This window comes from Oxyura jamaicensis, chromosome 20, assembly GCF_011077185.1.
Source record: "Oxyura jamaicensis isolate SHBP4307 breed ruddy duck chromosome 20, BPBGC_Ojam_1.0, whole genome shotgun sequence".
NCBI classification, from domain to species: Eukaryota; Metazoa; Chordata; class Aves; order Anseriformes; family Anatidae; genus Oxyura; species Oxyura jamaicensis.
In genome coordinates this window covers 5,568,267-5,592,390 of record NC_048912.1, presented here as the reverse complement: position 1 = coordinate 5,592,390, position 24,124 = coordinate 5,568,267, and the positions used below count along the sequence as shown (strand labels likewise).

At 61.3% G+C, this 24,124-nt stretch overlaps 2 protein-coding genes across 4 annotated transcripts; both read right to left on the bottom strand.

Moving 5' to 3' along the window:
• Nucleotides 1-2,755: 2,755 nt before the first annotated feature.
• Nucleotides 2,756-13,214, bottom strand: KCNS1 (potassium voltage-gated channel modifier subfamily S member 1). Of its 3 annotated transcripts, none has more exons than XM_035344137.1 (3): nt 12,529-13,214; nt 6,873-7,864; nt 2,756-3,489 (listed from the first exon to the last, which is right to left on the bottom strand). In XM_035344137.1, exons 2-3 carry the CDS (start codon nt 7,836-7,838, stop codon nt 3,034-3,036), a joined length of 1,422 nt encoding a protein of 473 aa, XP_035200028.1. In that variant the 5' UTR covers nt 7,839-7,864; nt 12,529-13,214; the 3' UTR covers nt 2,756-3,033. The 3 variants fall into 3 exon arrangements, with proteins under 3 accessions (XP_035200028.1, XP_035200027.1, XP_035200029.1); XM_035344136.1 differs by lacking the exon at nt 12,529-13,214 and adding an exon at nt 12,078-12,215; XM_035344138.1 differs by lacking the exon at nt 12,529-13,214 and adding an exon at nt 11,147-11,233.
• Nucleotides 13,215-21,676: 8,462 nt separating this feature from the next.
• Nucleotides 21,677-23,045, bottom strand: LOC118176736 (caltrin-like protein 2). Its single transcript, XM_035343927.1, has 4 exons — nt 22,799-23,045; nt 22,259-22,545; nt 21,974-22,135; nt 21,677-21,829 (listed from the first exon to the last, which is right to left on the bottom strand). Exons 2-4 carry the CDS (start codon nt 22,320-22,322, stop codon nt 21,825-21,827), a joined length of 231 nt encoding a protein of 76 aa, XP_035199818.1. The 5' UTR covers nt 22,323-22,545; nt 22,799-23,045; the 3' UTR covers nt 21,677-21,824.
• Nucleotides 23,046-24,124: the final 1,079 nt, after the last annotated feature.

The window sequence follows — 24,124 nt, the reverse complement described above, 5'->3', positions numbered from 1 at the left end:
GCACCGCCAGCTCTATCTGCAGAGCAGTGGGAGGACTTTCCCGGTTGCTCATCGCCGTACAAATCCGAACCTCTTCGCAGCAAGCAGGAGGCTAAAAAAAGAAGAAAAGTCCTTTGCGGTTTTCCCCAGAGCAGCCCCTCGGGGCAGCCATCATCCTCTGCAGTGGCAGAGGGTCCCTCAGGAGGCACGGCTTGCTTCTCACCCCTGGGTTAGGGAAGCATTTGCCTCAGAAAGATTTGCAGAATGGGGATTTTTTTTTATTATTATTATTCCAAATGAAAAAAACTCTTGAAGAAATAAAGATTAAACTCCAGGTTTAATCCTCCCCTCCCACCTCGCTGCGGGATGCAGGTGCCGTGCTGGGAGCAGCGCTGAGCCGTCCCCTCCCTTGTTTCGGAGGGGACCTCAGCCTTCTGCACTGCCTCCAGGGGAGAGGATGAAGCCCAAGCAGCACCAGAGCCCGGCCATCACCCCTACGACACAGAGGGAGGGCTGGCCCCCAGAGAGCCAGCAGCGTGCTGGGGGGCACCTTTCGTAGGAGCCTCTCCTCTGCAGAGAAATGGGTGCTGGGGCCGTGCTGCTCCGCGAGCCAGCATCGCCTCGGCCAGGAGAGCTCCTCGGGCAGTGGGCACACGTGTCCACAGGCCTTGGGCCCCCCGGGCTGGCGGCTGGGCTGCTTCTGACCCTTCCTCCTCTGCCCCCAGCCCCTCGCAGCCCCGACGTCTGCCCAGTGACTTTCTGGAGGTGAGCGCTGATGCTGGGGGGGCTCCGCACTGCCAACCCCTCCCTGGGGGCACGACAGACCCTGACGGACCTCTTGGAGCTGGATCTTCCTTTAAAATGCTGCCCTTCCTACCCCCAGACTGAAACACGGCCCATGAGGGGCTAAGGTTAGTTTCCTAAAACCAGAGTGGTTTTTAGGGGAAATGCTGGCCGGCGGCTGCCCCTCAGCTCCCAGCACTGCCAGGTTTGCTCTTGGTGCTGCTGATCCCATCTCTGCACGTTCCTGCTTCCCAGATTTAGTGGGTCTGTAATGGATAGGATCGAGGAGCTGTGGACGGGGCAAGCTCTTTGGGCAATCATCATTTCAAACGTTAATTGCCATCCCTTCCTCTCCCACAGCCCCCCTGCCTGCCGCCCGCCCGTGCTGCTCCCCCGGGAGCCCCGCAGCCCCGGGCTGCTCGCCCATGCCCCTGATGCTGCCTCGGCAGCCGTGGTGGGTGATGGCAGAGGGGCACCACGGCCTGCGGCAGGAGTCGCTCTGCAAATGGGCTGGCAGCTCCCGGGGGCTGTTCCCACCTCCCGTCTGCCCCTGCCCCAAACCCATGGGGTGATGGGGCATGAAACAGAGCCAGCCTCCAAGGTGGGTCACTCAGATCTTTAATAAAATATACCGTATGCATCCCATGCATAGATAGAAAATTAATTTACATGCTCTTTTAATTATCTGCATAATGCTCTTAGTTAATACATGTAATTTAGTCTTCACATTTTTTTTTTTGTACATTTTGCTACTGGGATATTTATGGAGAGAAGGGGAAACTCCTTCCTTTGTTCAAGTAACGGTGCAGCGGGAGCTGGTCCGGGGCGGGCGGTGAGCGCGGGGCCGACCACGGCACGGCCGTACTGGAAGACTCGATGGCGCCGGGAGCGTGGGCACCTCCCCGCCCTGCTGCTCCCCGGGGATCCCCTGGTCCCACCTGAGTTCGGGGCGGCTGCACCCGCACGGTTTTGTATCCCCGTGGTCAGCAGGTGGCTGTGGCAGAGCTGTCGCCAGCCGCGGTGTCCCCCACGCAGTGCCCTGAACGCCAGCCAGGCCGGCCGGTGACGAGCACTGCGATGCGGGTGGCCGGGGCCGTCCTGTGGCCATCGGAGTAGTTTGGGGCTTGCTGGGCACATTCCTGTGTGCACAGAAGTGCTGCACGATTTGCAGACAGAGAACTGGGGGGGACAAGGAAAAGCTCCGCAGGGAATTAGTGCTGTGCCAGGAACAACCCCAGACACGTGCAGCTGAATCAGGGTTTGGATATGATGGGGGTGCCCTCCGTGCCCAGCTGAGAGGGGCTCGGGCAGGGAGGTGACAAGGAGCAGCACGAGGTCCCCTCTGTCCTGCCGGGGCTGCCTCCTCTGCAAAGGGGAGCCCCGGGGGTCTTGGCTCCCTGCGGGGATGGGGCCGATGCCCCCCAGCTCCTGGCACCTCTGCTGCCCGTGTCCAGCCCCAGGGCAGGGGGACGAGGCAGCGGGGTGAGGCTGGGGAGCAGGGCATGTGTCAAATCCCTCGGGCTTTGTTCATCACCCCAGCGCGGCAGCTCCTCCGGCACTGGAAACCAGGAGCACGTGGCAGGGGCCGAGGCAGCTTCTCGGTGCCCAGGAGCATCCCTCGTGTCTGCTCCCCGGCAGCCCTTTGCAGGTGCTTTGCCTCCTCTCTGCTGCGTGGGCCGGGTGCCAGCAGCAGCAGCAGCTCTGGATAAACGCCCCATGGTGCAGGAGCCCCACGGGCAGGGATGGAGCAGGGATGGAGCGGTGAAAGCCCACCTCCTGCAGCCGGTCCTGCCGCGGGGGCTGGGGGTGGTGGGGCTCACCCCAGCCGGGCACCGCAGCTCCTCCGAGGCTCACTTTGCTCCATCCTCATCCCCGCAGCCTGCTGGGCTGTCTGAAGCCTCTCCCAGCTGAGGACACACGGGCAGGGAGAGGCTGGGACCAGCGCTGGCACCGACCTGCTGGGGGTACATCTCACCCCAAGCTTTTTCACCATGCCCTAGATGACACACAACTTTGGGACGGAGGACAACCACCCTTCATGCACCCAGGGCAGCGCCCGTTTGGGGTCACCCACATTTCTTTTCTCCCCTCTCCCTTCCTGTCCCCTGGCTGGGGTATGGCCAGCTGAGACACATCCAAACCACCCCAGCTGCTGCCTCCCACCGCCCTGGAGCTGGCAGCAGCCGGTGGGCACCGTCCCCAGCCCCTCCTGTCCCCTGTGTGGGGCTGGGAAACGGGGAAGCCCGGCCCCTCCGCCACATCCCGGGGGGCTCAGGGGGCGGGCAGGGTGCCGGGGGTCAGACCCCGGCGGTCGGGGCTGCCTCTGCCCAGGGAGGTTTCGCTCAGCGCCTCCGAGTCCCGGTCGTGGCTGGAGCAGCTCTCCGTGTCCTCGGGGTCTTTCTTCTCGCTGTTCCTCACGGCGGCCTCCAGCGCCTTCTGCTTGCGGTAGAAGTGGGAGAACTTGTTGAAGATGATGGTGATGGGCAGAGCCACCACCAGGATGCCCCCCAGGATGCAGCCCGAGGCGGCCAGCTTGCCCGCCACGGTGACAGGCACCACGTCGCCGTAGCCCACCGTGGTCATGCTGACCGTGCCCCACCACCAGCACGCCGGGATGGTGTCGAAGCCGACGTCCTCCTCCTTCTCCGCGGTGTAGGCCACGCCGGAGAAGACGGAGACCCCCACGGCCAGGTAGAGCAGCAGGATGCCCACCTCCCGGTAGCTGTGCTGGAAGGCAAAGCGGGGTGGCGATGAGCGAGGACCATCGTGGTCAGGGTGCTGGGACACCACAGCACCAACACGGCCCCCGTGCAGCCCCCCTGCACACCTCCACGGGCATCTCGCGGGCATCACGGCGCAGTGGCAGCACGTGGAAGGCAAACACAGTGTGGGGAACACGGGGTGGGGAGCGGGGGCTGCCCCAGGTGGGCTCAGGGTCAGGGTGTGTGGGTGACCCAAGCCTGGGGAGAGCAGGGTGGCCGGGCAGCCAGCCCCTGGCACCCCATGGGGCAGCCAGGAGGGGAGCGGGGCCCTGCGCTTCCCACCGAGGGTTCCCGCTGCAGACGCTGTGCCCCGGCTCCATCACTCGCTCCAGCCTGATCTGGGCTAGCAGCATCCAGACACATTTTCCTTTATCTTGGCAGGTCCCCAGGAAGCACCGGGCCGGCAGGCTCTGAGCGAGGTGATTTGTATTTTCCTGAGATGAGAGCGCAGAGGACGGGCGCCTCTGCTGCAGCCTCCGCTCTGCCTCCAGCTCCTGTCAAGCCCTGGGTGGCCCCACCGCCTGCCCCCCCTGCACCCCTCACCGCCTGCAGAGCTCAGCAGGCTTTTGCTCATATTCTGCCCAATTCTGTCCCCTGAAGTCTCACCACTGGGGAAATTTCAACCCTGGGGTTCTCGGTGACTTTAACCCGTGTCTGACCCAGCTACAGGACACCAGAGAAGCTACAGGAGCACGCAGCCGCTGGCTGTTGTGCTGGGGGAGTTGTTTTTTTTTTTTTTTAATAGAAACTGCTCTTGTGGAAATAATTCCATCTCCCTTTTGCTGCCGCCCCATGGGAGACTCGAAGCGAAACCTCAGCAGCAGAGTGAATCGACACATCCCCGCTCATGGGATCAGCCTGGGATCCACCCAGCACCAGCCCGGGCCGGCCCCAGCACCCATCCCCATGGCACCGCGCCCCTGGCTCGCGGGGGACACCCAGGCTGGGGACAGGGGGTGGTGGCAGCGGGACAGACGGACGGACGGCGGAGGTGCGCAAAGGGGTAAGAGCCAACGGCAGCTCACGGGGCTGAGCCCATGCTGCAGTTCTGTCCCTGTCTGGCCACCACAAGCAAATTTCTTGGATGTTTTTGCCCACTGATCAGCCAGCTTGCTCCTCATCTTTTGGGGAAAGGAATTCAGAGCTCTGATGGTGTTGTTTGTTTGTTTTTTTTTTCAGTCTCCCAACAGCCAAAGAATGCTTTACTGGAGACCACATAATGACTAAACGAAACATTTGAGCAAAGCAAACAGCAGAAGACATGGGAAAAGAGCTTCTGCGGTCAAGGCAAGACATAAAGGAGGTGGATCCATGGCAGGGAGCACGAAGACTTTGCTTATACTGCTGGCAGAAGCTGCTCAGCTAATGCCAGTAACACCAAGGGGAAATAACATCCTGCTCCTCTGCCATTGCCCGTGGCTGCAAATGCCCCAGAGAAACTCCAAAGAGCTCCTGGGGAAGGACAAAGAGCTCCGAGCCTCACAGACGGATCAGTTGGCCACAAAAGACTTGCTCCTGGCTGGAGTTTATCAGCTGCTGGGGGGAGGCCAGCACCGAGCCCCCCCGGGAAGCACACCCACTGTCACGGATGCCGGTGCAAGCCAGGAGGAGCAGGGATGTGTGGGCAGGCTCCCACCAAACCAAATGCCCCCTGGATCATCTGCAGAGCACCGAGTTTACGCCGCACAAGGGCAGAAATCCCTCTGCTAGCACTTCTGTGGCAGGGCAGCACTTAACTCGCCGTGCCAGAGCCATCGCCCCGCTGCCGGGCTGTTAGCAGTGTTTGCTCCGCTGCTGCTTTATGCTCTTGCAGGAGGCAGTAAATTCTGATGAACAAGGCGCTGTAATTTATGTGCCCGGTAAATCCCAGCGCCAGGCTGCTGCGTCAGCCTTGTGCCGCTCACCGCCTGCAGCTGCCGGGGGGTCCCCGAGCACGGCGCTCGGTCGCGTCCCCCCTCTGCTGCCCGGCGGTGTGCGGGGAGCCCGGCAGCCCCTGCCCGGCCGCAGCGCCTCGGTCCTGCCCCCGTGGAGCACGGGAAGGGTTCGGGGAGCCCTTCCCACCTGTAGGGTTTGATTTAAATTGTGTGTGCTGCTTGCTCATCGCTCTTCCAAGGTGGGTTTTCAGGAACAAGCGTGCTGCGGGTAGGGCTGCAGGTGCCTTCACTTCAAACAACGCCCCCTGGACCCCGTCCTCCTCCCCGGCCACGCTCAAGGGTTGATTTATTTTTGTGCTCGTTGCCCTGGCCACCGAGCCCTGCTGACGCCAGGACATCCCGTGCCAGCACCGTGCTGTCCCCAGCCTGAGAACCAGCGTGGTTCTTTGGAAGTGGGGCCAGAGGCAGCCCCAGGAGGAGCGAAGGTGTCTGTGCTCGTGGTGTCCTCCCCGTGCACAGCTCGAGCATCTGCTGCCACAGCTGGTGGGCCCGGGGACTGGCCTGGGGGTTTCTCTTGAGGTGGTCACCAAGAAGCAGAGAAAATCAAAGGCTGGGCTTGGCTGGCCCCTGCATCACCTGGATTTTGAGGTGAGGGGATGGCCTCACCCTCCCCAGCACACCGGCTGGGCCACACGTCACCCTCAGCACAAGGAGGCCGGAGGGACTGTGGGGACAGCAGAGATTGGCGTGGGGTGGCCGAGCTGCAGCGGTGGAGGCTGGGGACATGAGACCGGGCTGGTGAGGGTCTCACAACAGCTTCGTGCCTCAAAGCTTGTCACGGCTGCTCTCCCCAGTCCCTCCCCGAGTGCTGGAGGGGGTCTCTGGTGAGATGCAGCCTTGGGACACGACGTGGAACCTGGGGACCTGTCCCCAAACATGTGTGGGTGCCACCTCCCAGGGTGCCTGGGCCCTGGTCCTTCACAGGGGCCTGGGGCACTCTCAGCATCCCCTCATCCAGCTCGTCCTCCTGAGGGCCTGGTCCTGAGGCCAGCTTCCCCCAGCCCTGCATGCTCTGCGGTGCCACAGGACGGCTCCTGGTGGTCCCAGACCCTGTGGCTAACGCACAGCTAACCCAGCGAGGTGTCCTGGTGGGACGTCACCACCACCCATGGCTCATTCTGCTCTGACACTGGGTATGGTGCTGGCCCACCACGATGGGGCTGAACCCCTGGAGGCACCAGGTCTCCAAGCAACAGGGTCAACTCCTGTTTGCTCCGGGTGTGTGCACAAGGAGGGCTCGTGCAGCACCCCTCACGCTGCCTTGCTTCAGCACACCCCACAGCCCAGCCCACCGCCCCGAACGAGCTCTCACACACCTCCCAGAGCTGGAAACCCACCAGGAACGGGCACCTCCGCATCCCCCGGCCAGCCCACAGCTGATAAGGGTAGGTACGGAGATAGGGAGCCCGTTTACCTTCAAGGTGGCCCCCAGGGACCTCAGCCCCGTGGAGTGCCGAGCCAGCTTCAGCACCCGGAATATCCTCATGAGCCGAAAGACCTGCACCACCTTGCCCAGGTTGCCCAGCTCCGAGTCGCTGCCCATGGTCAGGTCCACCAAGAGGGTGAAGTAGAAGGGCAGCACCGAGACGATGTCGATCAGGTTCAGGGGGTGCTTGAAGAACTTCTTGGGGTTGGGGGAGAGCAGGAGGCGGGAGGACACCTCGAAGGTGAACCAGGAGATGCAGAAATACTCCAGTTTGTGCAGGACGGCTTCGTCGAGCACGTTGCCGGCCTCGTCCGCGTCCTGGTACTCGGGCATGCTGTGGATGCACATGGTGGCGATGGAGACCAGCACCACGCTGATGGACACGAAGCTGAAGAGCTTGCTGGGGATGGAGTAGCCGGGGTTCTCCATGGTGAGCCAGAGGCGCTTGCGCACGTTGCCGCAGCGCAGCGTGCTGTAGCGCAGCAGCTCGTGGTTGATGTCGGAGATCTCGTCCGGGGACGTGTCCACGCTGCTCACCTCGCTCTCCTCGTCCCAGTTGTGGTGCCGGCCCTCCAGCTTGCGCTCGTGGTAGCGGTAGCTGCAGCAGGAGTCCAGGAAGAACTCGTTGATGCCCCAGTACTCGATCTCCTGGCAGAAGGAGAAGACGCAGAGCTCCTCCATGACGTGCAGCTTCCCCGTCTGGTAGAAGTGGAGCACGTAGAGGAAGAAGCCGGGGTTTCTGTCGAAGTAGAACTCCCTGGCGCTCACGTCGTAGTCATCGCAGAGCTGCAGGATGGACTCCTCCGAGTCACAGGAGAGCAGGCGCCCCAGGCGGGTGTCGGGGAACTTGGAGAGGGCGCTGGAGCTGAGCCGCCGCCTCAGCCCCCCCACGTTGATGTTGATAACGTCCTCCTCGAAGCCGGGACCCCAGTAGGTTAAGGTCTTGTTGACCATGATCAGCAGAGCGGGGGCTGGTCCACCTGCGGGCGAGACACAGCGCGGCTCGAGGGTGCTCGGGGGGGACATGGGGGGCCCCAGGGGGTGAGAGGGTGCTCGAGTGTGGGACAGCGAGGGACTTGGGATGGAGGGGAGGGAGCAGCTTTGGGCATTTGTTCTTAGCTGGGAAAGGAGGAGGGGATGAAAAAAACAACCATTTTTCCAGATGAGACTTTCCTTCCCTTTTTACCTCTTAAAATCTCTCCCTTTGCAGATCGCTGGTGGCCTAACGAAGGCAATTTGCTGCATCTCCAGCACCTTGCCTGTGGGGCTTTCCTCCTTCAAACAGGTAATTAGTCACCGGAGAGAGGATTTATCCCCCAGGGAAAAAATAGATCTTGTGCTGCCCTGCACTCCTCAGATTGTGCCAAAGAGATTTGTAGCCCGACCACCTACATCGCTAATTGGACCTGGCCAAAAAGTCCTTGGATGGCACCATCTACCCAGGAGCCATGGTAGTTTTGCCAAAATCAAAGCGTTTTCACAGGTGTCAGTCTTGGGGAGAATTTCAGAGGAAGAAGTGTCAAAACAATTCGTCTGCCTGCTTTGTTTCCTCTTGGGTGCTCCGTCACGTAAAATAATAGGATTTATTTTTATAGTGTTGAAACATAACAAAAACATGATTCAGAATCATTGATGACTGAATGAAAAGCCTCTGTATTAATAGGGAAATAAAAGGGGAAGTTTTGCTTTCTGCCATGTTTCAGGGTTTTACGGGTTTCAGGGCCCTGAGCTTTGCCACGCAGCAGCAGTTCTGTTTGCTCATGAGCAAGAGCTGCAACATCTAACAAAGAGCAGTGTTTGCACACCCTAAAATGCATTTACCCACCTTGACCAGAGGTCTGGAATAAGAAGGCCAGCGCTCGGTTTGTGCCCCAAGCCACCTTGGAACCAGACTTCTGCACCCACCTCCTTTGCCCATTGTCCTTCCTGGAGGAGCTCGCAGGGAGAGGTGCCGAGGCCTCGGTGTCCTCAGGAGGGCACCGTGTCTGCTCTCCAAGTCCCCAAAATTGCATTTCCCCCCCCCCCCCCCCAAATCAGGTGCTTTGGGAAAAGCCCTGTGTTGGCTGTGCCTTGCTCCTGAGCTCTGCCGCACTCGCTGTCACTGCTGATCTGACCTGTGCAATGCCGGAGCTTTCTTTTAGTGGTTGCAGAGGAATTTGTGACCCCCTGACCGGCCTGTCTCCGTTCTCAAAGCTTTCCCTCCACGGCTTTCATCAGCCCCTTATTAGCAAAGTCCCTCACCCTCTCCGCCTGGTGTCACCCACACAAGTTTTCAAACTTTCAGGTGACACAAGGACAGGGGCTGGGGACGGGCAGCAGGAGCCGGGGTAAAAGGCACTGCAGGGATGCTGGGGGGCCCCCAGCCCGCTGGGGCAGCCCCCGAGGGCCGAGGCATCGAGGTGGGTTCCCCCAGCCCACGCTGCTCACCCTCCTCACCCTGCTCACCATCCCGCCGAAGCAGGGAAAGGGGGCTAAGCGCTTTCTGGTGCCTGCGCGGAGACATCTAAAAGGTTGGAGGGAGCTGGGGGGGATTTTGCATCTGAACCTGGAGATCAGAGCTGGAGAGGGAGAGGTGACGGGGCCAGGGCTGGAAATAGCCCCCAGAGGTGGGTTTTTAGGCTGAGCGGGTCTGTGGGTGTGAAATAGCCCGGCAGAGGCATCTGCTACCTCGGCTGCATCTCGGCGCCGGGGCTGATAAAGACGCAGGCTGTGCACCACAAGGCAAGCGCTTCCCCCCGTCTGGAGGAGGCAACTCTTTTGTGCAAAGCCTCCGAGCTTAACGGACACATCTTTCCTTTCTAAAAGGGGCAAAAAAAAATAAAAGGATCATTTTTTTTTTATTTTTTTTTTAATGCTTCAGACATGGAAGGGAGAAGAAGGGGCGCAGGCGCTCCTGTTCAGGGACAAACTGGGATTTCAGTGACAGATCGGCTTTTCCAGGGAAGACATCACACAGCCCGTCTGTGGGGTGGGGATGACTAATCCAGGTTCCTTCCAGAAGGATGCTCATGCAGCCAGGCTGCGCGCACACGCAGGGGCCGTGGGGGTGGGCCCGGGGGCTGCAGCCCGTCCTGCACCCCCTGAGCCTCTCCGTGCCCTGTTCTGCAGCCACGAGGCCAGGCCAGGCCAAACGCCACCCGGGTCAGCAGGGACGTGGCTTTGGGGCTGGGATGGGGCAAGCCTGGGGGTTGTGGATGGGGCAGGCAGTGAGGGGTGAGCCCAGAGCAATGCTCGGGCTCGGCAGGAGCAGCTCACACCTGGTGACTGCAGGTGATGCCTTGCCCCGATGGCAGGAGGAAAATCTGGGGATGGGCGAGCTTTGGGCCCTGATGGCAAGAGAAAAATGAGTGTCGGGGATGGGCGAGCTTTGGATCCTGGGGAAATTCCTCCCTGCTGCACAGGGAGTGGGGCGAGGAGGGTGGCGGACCCAGATTCTCCCTCCCGACGCTCGCTTCTGAACAGAGCGAATTATTTCTGCCCACACGGCTTTCATCTGGGAATGCGGAGCAGCAATTAATAGTTCGGCGACTCTTTGCCTGCTCGCCTCATGGCTAGCTCAGCTCAGCTTTGGAGCACCAACGAGGCTTGAGCCAGGACCCGCCTGGCAGGGTCTGTCCCATCGGCAGGGTTAGCGGCTGGGGGACAGGAGCTGGCTTTGGGGAGGTTGGGCTGGCTGTGTTGGCTTTTTTTCCTTCTTTTTTTTTCTTTTCTTTTCTTTTTTTTTTTTTTTAAATCTCAATGGGCAGAGAATACAAATGTGCCCGTCTGGAGTAACATGAATTTGCAAAATTGTCTTTTAGCCGCCCCAAAATCTCCATAAATGATTGGAAAAATGGAGCAGATCAAGCCAGGCTCTTTGTGATCGATTTTGAAGTGTTCTGTGAGCTGTTCTAGGGAAACTGCCACACACCCAGCAGGAACCATGCACTGGGCATTCAAATGAATACGTATCTCGTGGAGGAAAAAAAATCTCTGATATATGCATTTATGACAGTAAAAAAATATTAAAACAGATCAAGCATGTCTGTAAGAAACGCTGGAAGATTTTCCCTTGACAACGCGTTTTTTTCTGAAAGCCTTTCAAAGGGAAGTTCTGTGTATTTATTCCAGCTGGCGGAGGGGACCCAGGGGAGTGGGCAGGGAGATGCTAATAGATATTCGAGTGAGGATGCGGTGAGAGCAGGGAGTATTGCACACAGGGGTTTTCCAAGCAGGTACGATGGATTTAGATGAACAGCCCAAATAAAAAACACCGTACTTACTGCTCTGTGAGGCTTCCCGGTGGGGAGTCGTGGGGCTGGTCTCAGAGGAGCCATTAGAAACGTGAAGAGGAGGAAAGCCTTCATCCCTTGCCTGCAGCCCAGCCTGAAGCACCCTGTCACCATGGCCCTGCACCTCCCAGGGGTGCCAGGGTGCTGGCAGCAGGCTGCTGGGGCAAGCCCCAGGTGGGATGCTCGTGGGATTGGGGCAGGGCTGGGGGGATCTAGGGGAGCAGCAGGGCTGGCTGACGTCCCAGGGGGTGTCCCCATCCATCGGCTATGTGCTGGGGGCACCTGGGGCAGGACTGGGGAGGTGGCACTCTCGCTGTGATGCCCATGCGCCCTGTCCCTGCCGCTGAGCATCCCTGTGCCCGTCGAGCTGAGGATGCTCAGCACCCTCGGGCAGCAGGGTGCGGGGAGCACGGAGGGGTTTCCCACTGCTGGCAGCTCTCTGCAGCCAGAGCGTGAGCTGCTGCCGTGTGCTCGGAGGCCACCGAAGTGCCCGGGGCTAGGGGCAGGCGGCTGGGGGACTCCCGGCTCTTTTTTAGGGTACAGGAGGGGGGCGGTTACCCAAAGCTCCGGGGCCGGCTGTGAGCAGGAGCCTGCCGAGGATGCTGCCGTGCGCGGTGCCTCTGCTCCCAGGTACTAGGTGCACAGCTTCGTGGGGGAAAAGGGGGGTGGGGGGGGGGCCGCACCCGGCCCTGGGGTTCCTGGGGGGGTGCAGAAGACCCGGGGGCAAAGGGGCTCCCCTACACCCACCTCCGGAGTGCGCGGCAGGGGTACCCCGTGCGCCAGCTCCCCGCAGCATCCCGGGCTGCCGGCTCCTCTCCTCCCCGGCTCCTGCTCAGCCCGGTGTGCCGACGTTCCTCTCTCCCCCCCCACCCCGCAGCATGCAGCCCCCCGAATTGCCCAGCTCCGGCTCCCCCCCGCTCACCTGCAGCCGCGCCGCCCCCGCCGCAGCGTGCGCGGAGCCGCGGAGCCCTGCGGGGCCGGCGGCAGCTCCGCGGGGCCGGGCGGGGAGGGGAAGGGGCTGGGAAGGAAGGGGAAGGGTTGGGGGGGGGGGTCCCCGCCCCGTCACCCCCCCCCCATCCTCCCCTGGGTGCCGCCCTCCGGCTCCGCCGGGGGGGTGGGGGGGGGGGGGGGGGGGGGGGGGAGGGAGGAATGGGGGGGCTGGGGAGTCCCCCCCACAGCTCCCCTGGGAGAGCTGGGGATGGGTGCGAGGTGCTGCTGCCAGCCAGGGGGACACACACACACACACACAATTTTTGGCAGAACCATCTCATGATTGGCTTTGTGATTTCCCCCGTGAAGGCTAAATCAGCTCTGCGATGGCTGGCAGCGGGGTGGGCAGGGGAACCCGTGTCCCCCCGCCCCAAAAGCCTTACCTGCTCGAAGCGCCCCGAAGCCGGAGGGCTGGGGGGCGAACGGCGGGGCCCCGAGCTCAGCGTGCCGCCCCACAGCATGCTGGCGATGCGCCTTGGCCCTCACAAGTCCCCATCACGCCATCATGCTCCATCTTCCTCCTGGGGCTGGGGGTGCTGAGGGGTCCTGGGCAGCCCTGCCCTGCTCGCCGAGCTCCCCGCTGTCCCCGTGCAGGAGGTGGGCGAAGGCAGCGGGTCGGGCGCATGGCCGGGGTCAGCTCAGCAGGACGCCGCCACCCGCTGCCATCCCCGCATGGCGTGGCGAGAGCTCCAACTGCCCCAAAAGTCGGCTGCCAGGGCAGAGGGACAGCAAAGGGAGGCTTTGAGACCTCCCCCGGGTGACGGCCGCGTGCCCGTGTGGCGATGGCTCATTGCTCCGGCACCGAGCAGCAGTGTCAGACCCCCAGCTCACACGGCGCAGGGCTTTGTGCCACTCTGCAGGGCAAATCCATCTGCTTTAGGGTTCGGGCACGGAGCCTGCAGGCCCTCTCCCTTCTCCAGGCACGCAGGCAGCCGGCTGGGAGCTCGTGCCGGCGGGGAGCATCCTTCCCCCCGCTGCGTGCCCGCCTCTCGTGGCTGCGTGCCGTGCCAGCCCCGTCCCTGCGCCAGGCAGCGCGCTGCCGCGGGGCCGGGGCCGTGTCCCCACGTGCGCCGTGTGTCGGCGTGAGCCCCGCGCCCGCCTGCATGGCAGGGAGGCAGCACGGGAGGGGGGAGGGAAGGCTTGGAGGGAGGCCTCGGGGAAAAAAGAAAATTGAAAAAAAAAAAAAAAAAGGAAAACCAACGGAGGGAAATTCCTCTGTTCTGTGATACGAGGCATAAAGCGATCATTTTTATGGCGATTAGGGGTGGCTGCGCAGCCCTGGGAGCTGTGAGATAAGCACAGCCAGCTTTGGCTGCTGGCAGCACGGCTCTCGGCCTGGCTGGGGGGGGCGAGGAGGCTGTGCTGCTCCCCCCCGGGGTTTGCTCTGCCTGTCACTGATGTGCTGTCACGGGGAGAATTTCCTTTTCAATTCTCAGCTGGTTTTCTGGGAGGGAGCCTGGCCTTGGGGGAACCCCTGGGCTCTCCGAGGGCATCCGCTGCAACTCACACCCGCTCTCTGCACCGGTCAGCTCTTTGTAAATCCCCCCCAGCCCCATTTATGTGCTGATTCTGGGCAGACCCCAGCTTGTCACCCCCCGTACAGCCCTGCCAGCTCCAGCGGTGCGAGGCAGAGAGCTGCTGGGGCTCCCTGGCTGCAGGATTGCTCCCCGTGACCCTGCCCATCAGCCCAGCAGGCTGCAGGGTATCACCCCAGGATCGAGGCAGGGTGTCCCTGCGTGTCCCCACACCCCTGTGCCTCCAGCAGCAGCCCCAAAGCCCTGGGGGTGGCTGCAGAGCCCAGGTCACCTTCTGGCCTCGCCCAGGCTCGTGCTGGTGTCACCGCGTCCTTCCAGGGGTGGCTTTGCTGCAGCATAAATGGTACCCGAGTGAATTCTCCCCTTGCTGCACAAAGGACTGTAAAAGGGCTGGTTCCCTCCTTAGCCAGCTTTGGCACTTGATAGGCAGGGCAGAAAACTGGGGTCCGGCCCCGAGGCTCTCCCCCAGTGCAGGGGGTGCTCTCGGGGCACCCAGCAGCGCACCCACGGCTCCGGGCGAACGGCCGCCACTCCTGAGCTAACTCGCAGCGATGTGGCGAGGGAAGCAGGCAGAAAAATCAGGTCAGCTGGAAACGCCTCGCCATCTCCTCCTCCCAACGTCTTCCCCCTGCCGCCCCTCTGGGAGGGAGCCCTCCTCCCACCGAGGCCCGCGGGGGATGCCGCCGATCACTGCGTGGCGAAGCCTCCATCCACGCGGTGACGAGGGACGAAGGCTCTCAGCCCCTGGCCTCGCTGCCTGCCGCGGGCTGGAGGCAGAGGCAGGGTGAATCGGAAGCCAGCAGCCATCTCGGTGCTGCAGTGAGTCATCCCGAAAGGCGCCCGGCTTGTGTCAGCTCTGCGCCTTTCTGCTTTTTGCTTCTTCTCCTTTTTTTTTTTTTTTTTTTTTTTTGGGTTGTTAATAGCTGATGTAGCAATAAATTAAAATATAAAGGGAAATATAAATTAGTGGAGCTTGCCTGCAGAGCTCCTTTAATTAAAAAGGAAATCTTCGGGCCCTCGTAAGGCCCCTGGATGTGTGCTGAGAGGGATGGAGCCGCTGGTACCTGCCCCGTGGGAGGGCGGGAGGGTGGCCGCAAGCACAGGGAGGTCGCTGCGAGTGGCACCTGATGGATGCTGGGGACACCAGCACTGAGGGAATTTAAAAAATCTTCATTTCCAGAGAAGAAGAGCTAAATTAGGGCAGAAGAAAAAGCCTGCTCTTTGGTGGTAATGACGTTTGGGTTTCTCTTCATGCTCCCTGTTCCTGGAGCTTTCTGTGCTGCTGCCGCCTTGGTCTCCCTGGGGAAAGAGGGGCTGGGCCAGCAGGTCTGGGGCTTCCCTTGCCCTTGCCCTTGCCCTTCTCCTTGCCCTTGCCCTTCCCCTTGCCCTTGCCCTGCCACCTCCTGTCTCCCAGCAGCTTTCCTCTCCCCGGAGCATCCCCAAGCACTGCACGGGGAGGGGAGCCCCGAGCACACCTTTGTTCCAGAGTCCCACTCCACATCCCCCTTTCTCCCCCCAAAAAGCCACAGGGTGCCTGTGGCAGGGGCATTTCAGCCCGCTCAGTGCAGGGAAATTCAAGCAGCCCCTCCGGACCCCAGCCTGCCCCGGAGCCCACAGATGTGCCACCAGCATCCACCCGTCCCCCCGCAGCGCAGGCACCGTGGCAGGCTCCGACAGCCTAAAATGCTTTGGGCTTGGAGTTTCACGAAGCCCACTGGGTTCCTAAGCCAGGCAAGATTAATGAAAATTCACTGAACTCACCGGAGACCTTGGCTTGTGGATCAACTTAAAAGCTATAATCAGAAGCATGAGAGAATTTGGAGAGCCCTAACGCAGCGGTGGCTATTTTTTACATAGACAGGGAACCTCCGGAGGGGGAGCGGGGAGGTGCTGCAGTGCTGAGGGATGGAAGCAGCAATGATTTACTGTCTGGAGATCTTCTACATGCCCGGAGGATATACATCACCTCCAGCCATGTCTTACAGCATCTTTTACTCTCCAATGTGCTGATTCCCTCCCGCCGCGCTGTCTCTGCCCCCGGTTGATCCGGCCAGGACGCATCCCCAAAAACACAGCGCAGAGGGAGGTGAACAGCGAGGGCTGATCCTGCTGCGGTGTTGGTGCCAGAGTCAAACAAGGCACGATAAATTCAGGAGTACGGCCACAGGCACGATAAATTTGTGAGTATGGCCACAGGCACCTTACCGGGATCACACGCAGTGGCCCCAGGTTCCACCTGTACAGAAAATCCTGGCAACCCAGCGACCTCCAGAAATAGCACAGCCTCACACATCAGCGTTTAGCCCTGATATAAGGAGACAAGCTGCAAACCAGCTTCTCCGTACAAGAATAACGGGGTTAGGATAAAGGGAGATGCCATTTCCCTGAGCCAGTCTGTCCTGCTCAGACAGCACGCCGGGCTGCCCAAGGGCAGCACACCGGCCCCGGGGACAGCGAGCTGCCCCCTGGGACTTTGGGACCCGTCAGCCACTGCCAGGCTGGGATGGCAAGATAGAAAATTTCAGCCAGACCCATGTATATTGATAAATTGCCGCTGATCTTGGTGTTTCAGAAGTGGAAGTGCCTCAGTGGTGGGATGAGCACCCCTCTGCTGATGGCGAGGCTGGTGTCCTGCATGGGCGCTGCCTTGGGGCACCCCAGGGGAGGTTCCCATGGGGTGGGCTTGGTGATGGGGTGGGCACAGGGGCTTCTACCAGCCCACAGCAGTGGCTCCCGGGGCTGTGCTCCCTTTCGTCCTGCTCACCCCTGTCCCAGCCCAGCCGGGCTGCGGGGCTCGATGGTGCTGCCTGCTTCCTCCATGACATGGGGGTCACTGCTTTCAGTTCAGAGCCCAGGTTTTACAATGCCAGCTATGGATCTCCCCCTTCTGTACAGCTGGCCTGGCTGCTTGCCACTGCGTTTTTGTGGGTTTGTTTGTTTGTTTATTTATTAACCAGGAGTGGTGGCAAAAGAACAGTCTGGGATGCAGGGACAGGGCTCGGGGGATGAGCCTGGAGCAGACATTCGCTCCTGCAAAATGCACGCAGCGTCCTGCTGCACCACGTTGTCCTCCATCGACATTGGCATGCCGAGGGCTACCCTATCTTGTTGCTTGACTGTCAGGGCCCAGGGCTTGTGTTTTAGGCTGATCCAGGTTCAGAGATGACACATCTCCCTGGCTTCCAGAGCCCTGGAGCAATGGAAGGAGCATTTGTGTCCCAAGCAGATCCCGATTGCGGGGGCACAGCGCGGCATCGGTGCAGAAACCCAGCTTGACCAGGAACCTCCCCGTGACATTTCAGAAAACAAACAAACAACTTTTTCTATTTTTAGTGGACATACAGTGCTGAGCTGGGACATCACTGTGTGAGTCCCACGTGCTGGCCCAGTGCAGTGCCCGGACCAGGGCTAATGCAGAAAGCAGCCGAGCATCTCCGAGGCTGCTCAGAGCCGCGGTGCCGGCTGCCCTGCGCTCATTAATGTGATCGAGTCGCAGCAGCTCCTGAAGCAGAAAGGTACTTGGGCATCGGCCCATTGCCTGCATTTGGTCTCTGCTCATACGGGCTCTGATTGTTTGGGGACCGTGGCTGTTTCTCTGATTTGCGCCATCCCTCTGATTTTAGCCCCAGAGGTCCAAATCTCATCTTCCCGTTCGCCTGCCTGTGCACAGCGGTCTGCAACGCTGCTCCGCTTTCTCCCATCTCTCCCTGATTAATGTGAAGCCCAGCTTCATGAATCATGCATGGAGCTTTATTTAGGATAATGATTTCTGACATCCAGCGCCTGGGCGCAGCATTTCGGGACGGACCGTTTGTGGCCCGAGAACTCCAGAAATAATGAGCCGACGTTTCTCCCATCCGAACCAGGAGCACAGAGCGGGGGAGGGAGATGGGCGACGCAGCCCTGCCTCCTTTGGAGGCAATCACAGGTTGCTCCCTAATTAGCCAAATGTGTAAAAGCTAAATATTGACATAGCTTTGCGGTTGCCTGTGCCTTGCAATCGCATCGCATGCTATTAACCTACATAACCATCGGGGAAGGAGCATCTGCGTGCGCCTTGGCACAGGCAGGGCTGCAGAGGCAGGAATCCCCCGGTGCTGGTGCTGCTGCCGGTGCCCTGCTCTGCAGGATGCTACCGAAGGAGCTTGGAAACAGCTTCCCCTCTGCAGCTGGAGCCCATCCGCGCTGCCTGGCTGCGTGAACAGCCCCCTGCCCGCCGGGGGGGAGCTTTGGGGACGGCCGGGGGGGGGGGGGGGTCCTGGTGAGCTGTGCGCCCGGGAGGGGATGGGGGCCCCTGGTGCTCAGTGGGCTGCAGGGGATGCTTTCCTGGCTGTGCACTGTTCCATGTGGGAGCCTTCAGGGGCTCCAAAGCCGTTAGCTGCAGAAAGGTGGGGGTGCCTGGCCGAGGGGCTGCGGGTCTGGCTCCGGAGCTGCAGGAGGCTGGGGGCACGATGGGGCTGCAGGAGGCTGCAGGAGGCTGGGGGGGCTCCTGCCCTCGTGACTGCCCAGCCTCCACGTGCCGAGCTCTCGCTACAGCCTCCATGCAACGTGGCTGGCTGCAGGGGAAAGAGGTTTCGGTCCCCGCTGCAGGGGAACAAGGGGCTGCTGGCATGTAGGGGTCTCCCCCAGCTACAGGGGGCTGCCACAGCTTTATTCCGTTGCTTTTTAATTAATGTATTGATTTTCTGAGGGTGGGCTTGTAGCCTCAAAAAATAGCACTGTGTGTGTTGGAGAGACTCTATGTACCCCCAAAATATTCTGAGCCCCCTGGCTGAGCAGCTCTGGCCACATGCAGCAGGCAGGTCCCCACGATGGCCATGTCCCTGACGATCAGTCCCCAGGTCCCTGGCATGAGGGCCAAAGAGAAATGCCACCTGCACGCCTGCTTCTGTACCAAGGTCATCCCTTACCAGCCTCAGAGGGTCCGTGCCGAGGCTCAGAGCGATGGCAGAGGCGCAGGGAACCAAGTGCCTCCGCTTTCATCTGACGGTTTCCTGGGCGTGCAGCCCCAGCAGGCAGCAGCCTGGTGAGGATTTCCAGGGGGATTCGGTGGGGACACGGAGCCAAGCGGCTCAGCTGGGCAAGGCACAGCCCTGCTGCCCCTCGGCACATGCACGGCCACCCCAGAGCTGGTTCTGCACCAGGATGAAGCTGCTCCTGGCAGCACTTAAGGGAGGAGAGAACGAGGGAGGGTCCCGAAGGCTTCCCACTGCTTTGCACCCCCAGTGCCAGTGAGGGTGGTCGTGGCCAGGGGAGCAGGCTGGAGCAGGATGAAGGCATCCCCGTGCCATCAGACGGACCATGCTGTGGAGCCCCAGCTGCAAGAGAGCTCTGGTCTGGCCATGGGCACCTCGACTGCAGCCTGCGGGACTGGCCACGGGGGAGCTGAGCTCCAAGAAACAAAGAAAAGACCCCACGTGTTGAGGCACAGGGTGAATTCATAACTACGCTGCCCTTCAGTGGGGACGGCCTGCTATTCTGCAGAGGTGTATTTATTCCTCGTATGCGGGGACCAGAAGGGTGTTGACTCATTTTCCCTCCCAAAACATCACTGCCTCTGCGCAGAGCAGGCGGGGGCTGCGCTCAGCGCCCGGCCAGGGGCAGAGCATGGATCTGCTCAGCCCAGAGGCTTTCCTCGGACGGGTTTGATGCAATTGCTGCATCCTACTGGGACTACAGCATCCCACTGCTGGCCCAGGCTAGTTAAATAACCCTCCTTTGCAAAGATTTTCAAAGCTGTAGTAATTCTTATTAGGCCGGTCTGAATCATCTCCTGAAAAGGTCTCGCATCGCTCCGGAGCGCCAAGCTGCTCTGTATTCAGACCCTGATCACCCACTGTGCTGAGCCAGAGCATGAAATACACAGGGAGGACACTCCAAGAAAATATTAAAAAGATGTTCAAGTGTGCAAGGGGTATGCTGGGGGTGAGACCTTCCCTCTCCGTCCTCTGCCTTGTCTCCATTTTGGGGTGGACCAAGGTGTCCCGTGCAGAGCCCGGCTCCTGGCACGGTGCTGGCAGTTCCCTGGGGAGCCCCCGGGGTCCTGTCCCTGCGGATGGCAGCGAGTGTTGGGTGCTCCCTTTGGGATCCCGCCCGGTATCACCCAGCAGTGACAGGGCCACCACCTTGTGTCCCGAGGGCAGGTGGACAAAGGCAGGTCTCCAGCAAGCAAAAGGAGCCTAAAGGCTCTGCGCCCTTCATGGGGACACGATGGGTGTCCTACCCCAAACCTGGGTCCTTGGGTGAAGCCTTCATCCCTGGTGGCCTCCTTCCAGGAGAGGGTCCCACAGCTGCGAGCCCCTGGCTGTGGTCAGGCCCCAGGCAGAGGACCAAGGGCTCTGTCCCCGTGCTGCTCTAGCCCCAGGGGAGCAGATGATGGGGGCAGAGCCAGCAGGGAAGCGTCTCCTGGCTGGCACACGACGCGCTGTTCCCCTGCTGTCTGCTGGCGGATGCATGGCGGAATTCCCTCCTTCTCCCGAGACCCAGATCTGAAGGATTTCCAGGCAAAACCCGCTGCCAGCTGCTTCCCGCAGTCAGGGTCATGCCTCCCCTGTGAGCATTTGGGTGCGTCGCCCTGCTCCTGCCGGGCAGTGCTGGCTGTCCCCGGGGTGCAGGTGAGCCTCACCCCCAGTGTGGGGGCTTCCAGGGGGGGAGAGGGGGGCTTGTGCCGCAGCTCCAGGTGGGTGTTTGAGGCTGCTGTGTTATCTCATTCCTAACCTGCAGCACCCCAGAGAAGAAAGAACCCCTGAGGGACCCTCAGGCATCCTCCTCTGGCCGCCTTCTCCGTGTCCCCCTGCCCAGCTGGGTGGCAGTGGTGACAGGGACAGGAGGAAAGACATTTGCAGCCTTCACATGGAGGTCTGCACGTGCCGTGCAGCAGCCTACAGGTTAACGAACCCTCCTGTGCTGTCTCCTGTCCCCTGCCCCCACGAAGGAGCAGCTGTCCTGGGCACCGAGGGCTGGGCTGGCCCGGGGCACCAGCACTGCTGGAGGCACCCAGTGCCTGCAGCTCGGCGCTTAATCAGACCAATTAGCAATTTAATCTTGTTAACAAAGCAGGATAATTGCGGCATTATCAAATTAGCCAGCTGTATGGAAATGCCTGCTTAATAGCTGATAATGGCTGGCGCTGCCGGAGGAGGGATGCTGCGGTCTGTGACTGATGGACGTGCCACCACACGTGCCATCACGCCTGCACGGCCACGGGGACAGCCTGGGGACAGCGCCGGGGCTCTGCCCTCCCTCTTTGTCATAAGGATGGCAAAGTCCCCACGGGAGGACACTGTGCTGGTCCTAAGTGCTGTCCGATTTCCCACCTGGGTTCGGTTGCTCCCAGCCCCTGGCCCTCCTTCTGCCTGCCCCTGCTGGCTCACCCGGAGTTTTTATCCCCCACGGGCACCGTGCAAGCTGTTGGCACATCCCTGTCATTCGTGGGGTGCCTGCAGCAGACAGCAGCAGCCTGCACGCTGCCGACTTGTCTCAGCACCCCCTGAATGCCTGGCCCCGATCAGCTGTGCAGGAGTCACAGAACTTGGGCTGTGTCTCTGCCGTGTCTTGAGGCTCTCCCAGGCACTTCTCTTCAGCTGAATTTCCCCTGCCAGCTCGGGTCCAGTGAGGGGCTCAGCATCCCTGGGTTATGGGGCTGTGTAAGCCCTCCCTAGGTGCTGGGTACCCGCAGGGGGTCCTGTTCCCTGTCCCACCGCCCTGCCCAGCTCGGGTGCCCCAGGGGACACGCTGCCCACCCGCATCCCTTCAGCCTGCTGGGAGGTCCCTGACGTGTCCCATCGGGTCTCGCTGCAGCCCCTCCAACCCTCCTCTCGGGGTGTGTGTGCCTCGGGAGGGGTTTGCTGCCCCCAGGCAGCCCCTAAGCACGTGCTGGGTCCAGAAGGTTTCCTCCTCTTCCCCTGGCACAAATCCTGGGGAGGAAGCAGCAGTGGGAACGTGCACCACGGTGGGCCTGAAGAGGGGCAGGAGCGGGAGACGCACACCACGAGCACTCCTGGGACAAGCTCCTTTATTTGTAACAGCAGCGGGGAAGGGAAGGGAGAGGGCGAGCAGACAGCAGGTAGCATCGTGTGGCAGCCGGTCCTGCAGCCGGGGAGGTCCGGAGAAGCCGGAGAAGCCCCTCGGTCTGTGCTGGGACCTCACGCTGGGGAAAGGGAGAGAGAGAGAGGGGGGCTGAGAGAGAGCACCTGGGCCACCCCCAGCCCTGAAAGCCACAGCCACCTCCCTGCCCAGAGCCACGGCCACCGCGGCCCCCAGCGCTGAGCAGGTGGCTCCGAGGGGACGGTACCGTGGGACGCGGGGACATTGGGCGGGCGTGAGAGGCATCTCCTCCCGCAGGGGCCCTGGCAGCACTTCTGGTGGCGGGGGCACTGCCAGTTGCTGTCGCACGCGTTCGGAGGGTTGGGCCTGGCGCAGGTGATGCGGATGCGCGGGCAGGACCAGGCGGTGCCTGCAAGGCGAGGGGGCTGCAGCCCAGGAGGGTCCCCAGAGAGCTTTGTGCCCTCCTGATGCGCAGGCCGGGTGCCACCCTGTCCCCTTGGACACCTCTCCTCCCTGCTAGGATGCCCCATACCTGCTGGCAGCTCCATCCAGGCGATGAGCATCCCCAGGAGGAGGAGGGCTGCCACGGACCTCATGCTGCCGCGTCCCCTGGGAGATGTGTGTGGTCCCTGGGGGATGCTGGCACTTAAATTCCTGGGGGAGGATGGGGGTGGAAAGCAGGCTGGGGGGGTGCCAATGTTTGTGCCTTTTCCCCCTGTGTTTTCCGGAAGCCTTTTGCACAAGACGCGGATGGGATGGTGCTGTTGCTCAAAAAGCTGGTCCTGCCTTGCACAACCGCCCTGTGCGGCTGCACCTGGGGCCGGGGGGCAAAACGAGAGGAACTGATCCTGGGGGGGGGGGCTGCCCGCTCCTGCACAGGTACACTGCTCCAGGAGAAGCCTTCACGGGGGCCCTGCAATGATCTCTTCTGGGGGTTTGCTGGGGAGAGGCAAAGATCCCCCCCCTGCACAAGGCGTGTGCACCCCTGCCCCAGGCACAGCTGTTTCCTGCGGGTGCTCTTGGGCAATGGGCAGTTGCCCCACATCCCACCAGCGGGCTAACGTCCCCTCACCTTGTGCAACGCTTCCCAAAGGGATCCTTGCTGCAGGCAGAGCCCAGGGCTGTGCTGGAAGCAGGTGCGGGGGATGTCCTGGGGGGGAAGGCACCCCCCAGCCATGTGCACAGCCCCTGGTCATCCCGTGGTCCTGCAAACACAGCCCGGGGCTGCCCCTGGTTTTGTACCCAGGCAGGGCAAGGACCAGGAAAAGCACAAGCATCACCCCTCTGTGCCCCGTGTGGTCCCTGCCATTGCCCTGTCCCTGGAGCCCCTCTGCGGGCATCTCGCCATGCCCGTCCCCGCTCTGACGGCCCTTATCGTGTCTCCACGTGCCCTGGTAACCGGCCTTTAACTCACGGATAGCTGTTAATTATTGCCCAGCTCTCTAACGATCCTGTGGCTACATGTAGCTCTTTGTAAAGTCATTTGTTAAACAACTGGGGAAGGATTTGGCCAACCCAAATAGACCTTCTGGGCTGTGCACCAACAGCTGAACACTGTCGACGGGAAATAGAAGCACTGGAGCAGTTTTAGAGCAATCTTTAGGAGTTCAGCTGCGGCTGGGGGGGGGGGGGAGAGGACAGTGTGGGGCCGGACAGGGTCTGGCCAAGGCAGTGCTTGGAGCTGCACCTCCGGGAGGAGAAAACACCAAGGAGCAGAGGGGGATCCGGCGACTGAAAAGTGGGGTGGAAAAAAAAAAAATCCCTCTGGGGGAGCTGATAGAGCTGTGTCCATAGGGGAAACGTCTGAAACCTGCTACTATTGCAGCCCCTATGGAGCAGTCCCCAGCACACCCCCTGACTGCCCCACGTGGAAAGGGCCTGGGCAGTGCTCAGGGGGCTGCAGGATGGTGCTGCCATTTCCCCCCTCCCTGGTTTGTTTTTCCCAGGGATGGCCAGCGGCACCCTTTCACCTCGGCTCAGGGTTTGAGCGGGGCCAAGCTCCCTCTTTATCAGGGTGCACAAAGCACGCCAGGGACAGCTTGTGCCTTGTAGACCAGCCCTTGTCCCTGTTACGCAGCAGCTCGGGGCGATGCAGTGCTTTTTCCCTGCCTCTCCATCCATCCTTCCCCAGCTGGTCCCAGGGGCCACCCCGCTCACCTTGGGGTCCCCCAGCACACCCTCCTCAGCGCTGGTGTCTGGTGCCACCTAGTGAGAAGCCACCACGGGTGCTCCGCAGGACCTGGCCCTAAAGGGGCTTTGCTCTGCCCTGGGATGCTCTCCCAAAAAAATCCCAGCTGGTGCCCAGCTCCTGCTGCTCCCCCCCGTCCTGTTGTGCCCCTCGCTGCCCCCACGGCCTCCTTGTGCTGCCCAGTTCCCATCCCTTGTCCCTGGGGCAGGA